Below are 8,381 nucleotides of genomic sequence, written 5' to 3'. Positions count from 1 at the left end.
AAAAAAAAAAAAATAAAAAAACAAAATAAAAATAGAAAAAATATACAAGTAAAAGAACTAATAGACTTTCGGACAAAGAAATCCGAAGAAAAAAATGTAATTTACCGAGTTATAGACGAGGACAATCTTGCTGCACAATAGCAGCTTCTTTGATGAATTAGATCAATTAATCGTATAGTCTATCGCAATAATATGAATCGGTTATAATTACGCAGTTGTCTTTAGTATATGAATTACATCCGTTATTAAATAATCCGTTAAATCCGTTATTAAATATCTATTCAATTTATGATATATATAAATGTGAAATAATATTATTCTTTTTATCAAAGCAAATTCGTAAGAACTATTAACACGCAATTTTCATCGCGTTTTTTACAATTCATTGAATATTTTATATATTAGATATATATATAATATATATATTATATATATAATATAATATAATATAATATAATATAATATATATATATATATGATATTTTATATGTCAGAACATTATCATTTTTTACACACGCACACACGCGCGCGCGCGCGCGCACACACACACACACACACACACACAAAGCTATATTTTATATTGAGTACAATGTTAATAATTTATTCTTTATTTAGTGTAAATAAGTTCTATATAGAATGAAAGTTCATGTTTTATACAATAGCATAGTTTATAATGCGATAGTTAATCCGTTTTCACTTCTTTTAGTTTTTACGTTTTTACTTTGATTTTAAATAATCTCATTTCTTTTCATCGAATTCTAAAAATATAAAATTTCTTTTAAAGATGACTGCATAATTTAACGATAAATAAATAAATAGACATCTATTTCTAGATGTTCGTTAAAAATGGGCTATATGAGAAATAGTAATCGAAAATAATCGTCCATATCCATATTCAGAATATGTTCTGCGTTGAAAAATGTTTATTCTCGTTAGACTTTCAGCGATAAGAAAGGAGGAAAAAACTTTTTTCTTCTACGGAAAAATATATAACTTCTTTCCTCTTTCGTTATGTGACGAAGATAAACATAATTTCTTCGCTTGAAATCTGGGGTACGGAATTTCTCTGCGCGGACCGTATATTTTGACCCTAGATCCAGTCAATTTTTTTTATGTCCATTTTTCTGTACTTATTACTGTTTTCAAATGAAAAAACTATTTTCGTTAAACTATAAAAATTATATTAAAGCTGAATAGTATCAGAATGATATAATATTTTTGAACGATAATTTTGTTTATATTTAATATTTCTTATTTTTAATATTATTTTATATATGTATAATATTCTTTTGGAACTATCGTATCCAATGTATAAGAGATTTCTGAGCTAATAGTACAATGACTTTTAATGATGTATTAATAATAATAATTCTTTCATATTTTTTTTTTAAATTATTGACGATCAATGTTAAAGAATTTACGAAATCTAGCATATCGTATCTTATATGATATATTTCTGTAAATTTTGTATAATTTTTTACGATCTCGTACATCTGAATGAAATATCTCTAAGAAAATTAACAAAAAGAGAAAAAAAAAAAACGTTGTCTAAACGTTTTTAAATTTTTCGTGACTCGTTTATTATCTTTAAGTTTTATTGCTTATTATTTATCGATTTTAAAATTTTCATTTAATATTTTCTAACAATAGAATTATGATTTATGTGCAAACGCAAAATATTTTGTTAATGTTTTTCTTTTTTTTTTATTATAATAATATTAATTTTGAATTATAGTCATTTGTAATGTTTGATGTAAAAAAAATCGATCTAATTAACATTTTTTATAAACTAAAATAAATTAGAATTATATAGAACGATAAATATAATAAATATATTATATTATATTATAATATATCTATATTATAATATATAATATATTAAAATATAGATATTAAATGCTGCATATCTCTTATTCATAGATGATTTTCAAAATAGTTATTTTCAAAAGTTATCTTACTTTTAGCTCAAAAATCTTTTCATTTAAGTGATGTAGTACAATATTTTATTTCTGTAATTTACTCAAAAGTATAGGGTACAAGAAAATCATGTAGATCGTTTTTTTTTTTGTTTTCAAATTTTGATATATATATTTTTTGTTATTTATATGATTAATTTTACATAAAATATAGAGAGTTTACAATTAATATGATTGAATATGTGAATTCAACGAAAGAGAAGTTTAACTTTAATGAATTTGTAAATAATATATAATTACAATGAACAAAAGAATTCCGATCGATTGATTTTAATTGTTTAAATAGTAAGTTGACTGGTTCTAGGGTCGAATGAGATGTTATTATTAAATTAGTTAGAATTCTGAATTCTGAGAGGAGAAATAACGTTATACACCCTGGAAGCCGGAAAAAAAAAAGTTGTCGGCGATAAGCGGAGCCTTAGCGGAGCCTATTGTGTTATATAGAGAAGACGAAAGCCAAGCAGAATCATTTAATTTCGAATCGTTTCTTACTTACGCTAAGCATAGAAAGAATTCGATAATGATAAATTTGTCATAACTCGTTGTATATGTCCACATATAAAATAAAAATGTGGATATTTACAATGATTTCAGAATACATACGTGCATATATAAATATATAAATATATAAATAGTTTTATTATATTGCAAAGTGAAATAATACAATATTTAGCTACTGTATATAATGTAAAAGAAAAGCTGGTCTTGTAAGATACGGATTAAGGTGTTTTAATGTGCACATAGCCGCGTCATTGTCAATAATCATATTATTACGATTAATAATAATTACAGTTTTTTAAAAAAATGAAGATTATTGAATTCTATTTTATTTAGTCCTCAATTTTTTTTTTTATAAATATACAGAAAATTTTAAAAATTCAATTTAAAATATCCGGTTATATGAATTTATCTTTTTCTTCCAGAGGGCGTTAATGAAAGATTTTAAATTCTTTAGTTGAAGGATCATTATTTTATCTTGTTAATATTTGTAACAAAACAAGAATTTTACAAAAAATTAAAGAATTTATTTAATTCTTACTTATAATAAAATGAAACCTACTCTTGTAGCAGATGAAATGTTTCCAGAAGGAGCTGGATCTTATATCGAATTAGAAGAGGTACATTTTAAAGGTTATGTTTTCTTTGCTGAATTATAATTTTTATTAGTAATTAATAAATTAAATTTGTTTTAATTATATATTGATAAAACTATAAATTTATTAAAAATATTTTAGGTTGGAGGTAGTCGCTTATTAGTTGATCTAACTGCAAGTGAGAAAGCAGTGCATGCGGATTTTTTCAATGGTAAATAAAAATTATACTCTATCATAATTTATCAATAATATAGTTATAAATAATCTTTTCTTTCAGATTTTGATGACTTATATGACGATGATGATCTCGAATAAATTATAATTTTTGTAATAAAAATAGCTATGTTAAAATTAAAATAAAAAAAATAATTTTTAAAATGTGAAAATATATTAAATTCTATAAATATTAAATTTAATATTTTATATATAAAAATTGTAATAATATATTTGTTTTTATAAGTAGGATAAATTGATTCTTCATAAAATTTATTCATATTATTTTCTCATTTTTTCTTTAGTTCAATTTAATGAAGATTGATATATTATTACTAATCATTATTAATATTAGTTATAAAATGTTTTTAAATATAAATGAAACTGATCTCTTTCTAATTTCATTAAAAATTTCATATATATATATATATATATTATATACATATATATAAAATTATAATATTATAACAATATAAACATAAAAATTAAAATGAAAATAATACTTCCTTTAATATTATATTTTTATAAATTATATTTTACTATCACAATATATAATCAGAGTTTGTGAAACAAGCAAAAATTTCTATTAAATAGAAAAGCAATTAACACATAAAGGTAGAGAAAATTGATATACACAGTGCAATAACATTATTACAATTTATTATTTTTAGTTCGAAATTGAATCAGACGTGCGCCCGTATCCAGAATACCATCACGGCATATTAGTTCGGGCGATATTAATTATAAACGTGCCATAAGAAAATGAGTACTGGTCATAATGTCTCGTACACATTAATATCGATATCATTGTCAAGATTATAATTTACAATACATAGATGCTAATCATATAAACCTGTTAAGATGATGCACAATTAAAATAGCACCCCGGGTTTCAGTCGCGCCGCATAATCATGGATCCTGTCGATCGTCGTGCACGAAAATCTCCTTTTTCAGACGAGACGTTCTGAAACTTTTTGAGTTTTATTCTTACACGATTTATTTCTTGCTTTTTTATTTCTCCTTGGCCCCAATCGACATTTAATTCACTTTTTGACCATTCTCATTTTTTCATTAACAGACTTTTATTAACGGTGATAACGAGATTTCATATTTAAGAGATCCCCAATTACCGTTATTCGTTCGCATCTTGATTGCGCATAAAAATGACGTTTTTGAGAGCGATATCGATGACGACAATATCGAATACGCTGCTAACAATGACGAGTATCCTATAAAATATAAATATTATGATATTTATACAATAAAGATTTCTTTATGATTTTTTTATATGTATTTTATATGTATTTAATAAATTATTTACCCTGAGTCCAGCCCCGAGAAAATCGTTCGGAGTGCTAGTTAACTTCGAGATCACTATCGGCTTGGTCATCTTGATCGCTTTCTTCTTCTTCATCTTCTTCCTCGGAATAATACTGCGAGGGTGGCGATAAAACATCTTCTGAAAGTGAAGTATGAGAAGATGAAGGAGGTCGAGAACCTTCCAATTTTGTGTCCAGATCTTCCATTGAGGTACTTGGTCCAGGAATGGTCACTGGTATAAATTTTTCCAAATCACCAGATGCTAATTCTAAAAAGAAATATAAAACAAAATTTATATAGTGATTTAGAAAACTGTTTAATTATAAATAATACATACGTTCCACATATTTTTCCAGAGATTTTGGAACCATTAATTTGGCCTTACGCAAATTTTCTTCAGTGCATTCTCCTTTTTCTAAACCTATTTAAATATTACTTTTTTTAATCAATAAGATTAATAGATATAATTCAATTAAATATTTAAAAATATTAAAATTATATACCGAAAGCTAAACCCATTTGCTTTAAAACTTCAATATCGTCGTGAATTTCAAACTTATCGTTAAAATTGAACAGGTACTCGGTTCTGTAATAAGTATGTTATTAATTGAAATATAATAAATATTAATAACATATAATAATTATTATTTTTTTAAATTACTTGTCATTTGAAATGCTGCAATCTATGACAGTCTTTTTGCTAGTATTCACAATCAGGAATGGCAGCTGAATGGCAGAATTTGGTTTTGGTGGGCCACGCAGACTTTCATTGGCACGATTACGTTCCACTAAATTTTTAAAAGAGATATGCGAGAGAATCAATTGATGTAATTGTTGTGTTTTCATTTTAATTCTCTCGATTTTCTTTTTTTTATCTTTTTCAAGTGCCAAACATTCCTGAAGAGAATTAGTTGGTAGACCTAACCACCTGATTTCTTTCTTTTCTTTTGAAATAATATTCATTGCCATTAAAACATTCAAAGCATCATAAACACGTCTTCTAATATTTTTTTGATCGTATTGCTAAACAAAATATTACATATATTAGTTAGTTCTTTATTTTTTTATAATATAATATAAATAAAAAGAAATAAGAAAAATACCTGATCTGTTAACGAATTTATATGAGCAGGATTAGTAAATTCTCCAACAAGTTCATCTGCAACTTCATTGTACGACGTCGTTCCCTTTTTTTTGACCTTTTCACAAACTTTCATTGAAAAATGACGTAATCCTTTACCTACTTTTTCTGTTTTTCTTCGTTTACTGTTAAAAAGATAAATACATTATAAAAAATTAATATTTCAAAAATATTTAATTTTTTTTGAATTAAATCTTATTTATTCAAATAATTAAAAAAAAATTTATTTATATATATTATACATATATTATCTGCATATAATTATAAATATATAAATTAAAGAAAATATTAATCATATGAATAAAAAAAATATTTTATATATCCTTACTCTGGTACAAAATCACCACCCTCAACATCTTGTCTTTTTCTAGAACCACTATGATCCAATATCGGACTGATATATGTTTTTCCACTTGCATCTTTCACAATTTGTTGATTAGCAGATTGTTGTTGTTGTTGTTGCTGCTGAGATACTATTGCCTGCTTTATATCACTCTATATAAAAGAATAAAAATTATTTATATATTTTTAAAGTTCTTAAGTTTTAAAAAGTTTATTCTTAAATTTCGATTATCTTTTAAAAATATTCAAGAGATAATCATTTAAATAAAGCATACCATTTGTGCAGATGTTAATTGTATAGTCTTGGTCAGTACAGGTTCACCAGCCTTGGTTGTTGCCAATTTTGTATTCTGTAATGGTATTGTAACTAACCCTAAAATAATTATAAAACATTGTATTATTATTTTTTATTTTAAAATTAAATGATATATGAGAAGATTTAAAAAAAATATTTGTTTTATCACAAAAAATATATAAAAGAATATATAAAATAGAAATAAATAAAAATAATAAATAAATAAAAAATAATTATTATAACTTATATAATGTATAACTTACTTTGACCTGGAGTTGAAGGACTTTGCAGACTGATAGTTCTAAGAACTTGTGCGTTAGATGACAAAACCTAAATCAAAAAAACATATTATTGAATTCAATAGTAAAACAAATAGTTAAATTATCATTATAAAAGATTGTAATCAAAAGAGGTTCAAATAATAGGTTAAAATTCTTATAAACATATTATACCTGAGATTCTTGGCTCGGAGTCTTAAAGACTTTAAGGCCACCTGCATTTGTTGTACTGACGATACCGCCCAATGCTTTATTAGCTGTACTCTGTACTACTTTTATTACTTGTGGATGACCTAAAAAAAATATTAAGTTTTATAGTATTGTTTTAATAATTTAATAAACAAATATATAATATATTTATTTTAATATTTTAATTTTTTTATAAATTCAATAAAAAAATAAGATTTTTTAATATACATAATAAATTCCACAAATTTATAATACAAAGACAATATAACATCAATAACAACTTATAAAAAATTTAGATATTTGTTAAATTTAAACATTAAATGTCAATATACTATATAATAAAGATATTTCAAAATATTTATTTTAATTAAATTATTTTAAATTAAATAAATAAGTAAACAAAATTTTTGTTTCAATAAAAGTATTAGAAAATAAAAGTGATTTTTTTGTATAAGCAATCAAACAAATAAATATATACATTTTTTAACAACTTAAGATAAAATAACTTTAAAACAAATTATTTTTATTTACCTAATAATAGAAAAGAAAATAAAAACATTTTTCCACACATTTAATGCAAATAGCTTATAAAGAAATAGAGCATAGGATTAACATGAATATGAAAAAAAAAGAGCCAACATAGACTCATAATTAATAAAAGTTAAACAAAAAATAATAGAAACATAAGCATGAATCCAGGAACAAGACAACAATATTAAAACTGAGTAATCTTAAGGAAAATGAAAGAAAATTAAGACATTATCATCGAAGTAAGGCATGCTGATAATTGGCGCGCACTCGGCATACTCACCGTTCGCGTCATGTATGAGAAAGTTCATCGTTTTGTTTTGTTGCGTCATCCTCGAGGTTAGAATTCCGTCCCGGCGTCACCGACGATCACGACGATCGACCGAATGCCGAGTGAAAATAAAAAGATCATAGGTACACTCGCTAATCTTGGCTCGGTCTATCACCAAAATGGCGACTATGATATAGAACCATTTGAGAACAGAATTTAACGATATACCGACCAAAAAACGTCTTATTACACGCACAAAAGTAAAATTCAGCCGTTTTTTTATCGTACTAATATAACCATTTTAAGAAAACGTTCATTTACTTGCAAAAATATCACACGAAAATCTAGCTTCCGCGTGCACAGTACAGAATAGAGACGAGCTTGGCGGCACGACAAAGTTAAACAGCTGATTGGTTACCTTCTTAGTCACGTGGTCCCTTCTGTTCCACGTTTATGGGCACTGTAATCTCTGTAAGAAAAACCTGTTTCTAGTGTTATAACATGCCAAACATTACTATCGGGATTTTATTTTTAATATTGGTAATATCTACTTGTCAATTGGTCCAATAAATAATATAAATGTAAAGATTAATAAATCTTTACAAGAAAAATGCATAATGCATCACAATTTATAATATTATAATATTATAAATTATACATATAATTTAATTTAATTTAAATAATTATAATTTTATATATTTTATAATGATTTTTATATTCATAGACATGATAAT

At 24.5% G+C, this 8,381-nt stretch overlaps 2 protein-coding genes across 2 annotated transcripts; one reads left to right on the top strand and one right to left on the bottom strand.

Moving 5' to 3' along the window:
• Positions 1–2,912: 2,912 nt before the first annotated feature.
• On the top strand, positions 2,913–3,456 carry LOC102671745 (COP9 signalosome complex subunit 9). Its single transcript, XM_006612772.2, has 3 exons — positions 2,913–3,094; positions 3,212–3,281; positions 3,348–3,456. Exons 1-3 carry the CDS (start codon positions 3,026–3,028, stop codon positions 3,383–3,385), a joined length of 177 nt encoding a protein of 58 aa, XP_006612835.1. The 5' UTR covers positions 2,913–3,025; the 3' UTR covers positions 3,386–3,456.
• Positions 3,457–3,926: 470 nt separating this feature from the next.
• On the bottom strand, positions 3,927–8,129 carry LOC102671605 (transcription factor Dp-1). Its single transcript, XM_006612771.2, has 11 exons — positions 7,660–8,129; positions 6,834–6,952; positions 6,645–6,711; positions 6,362–6,459; positions 6,073–6,239; positions 5,707–5,869; positions 5,265–5,626; positions 5,107–5,189; positions 4,941–5,024; positions 4,605–4,871; positions 3,927–4,512 (listed from the first exon to the last, which is right to left on the bottom strand). Exons 1-10 carry the CDS (start codon positions 7,706–7,708, stop codon positions 4,639–4,641), a joined length of 1,425 nt encoding a protein of 474 aa, XP_006612834.1. The 5' UTR covers positions 7,709–8,129; the 3' UTR covers positions 3,927–4,512; positions 4,605–4,638.
• Positions 8,130–8,381: the final 252 nt, after the last annotated feature.

This window comes from Apis dorsata, unplaced genomic scaffold, assembly GCF_000469605.1.
Source record: "Apis dorsata unplaced genomic scaffold, Apis dorsata 1.3 scaffold_127, whole genome shotgun sequence".
Taxonomy (NCBI): domain Eukaryota; kingdom Metazoa; phylum Arthropoda; class Insecta; order Hymenoptera; family Apidae; genus Apis; species Apis dorsata.
The sequence above is the reverse complement of the archived record's forward strand: the minus strand, read 5'-3'. Positions and strand labels throughout refer to the sequence as shown.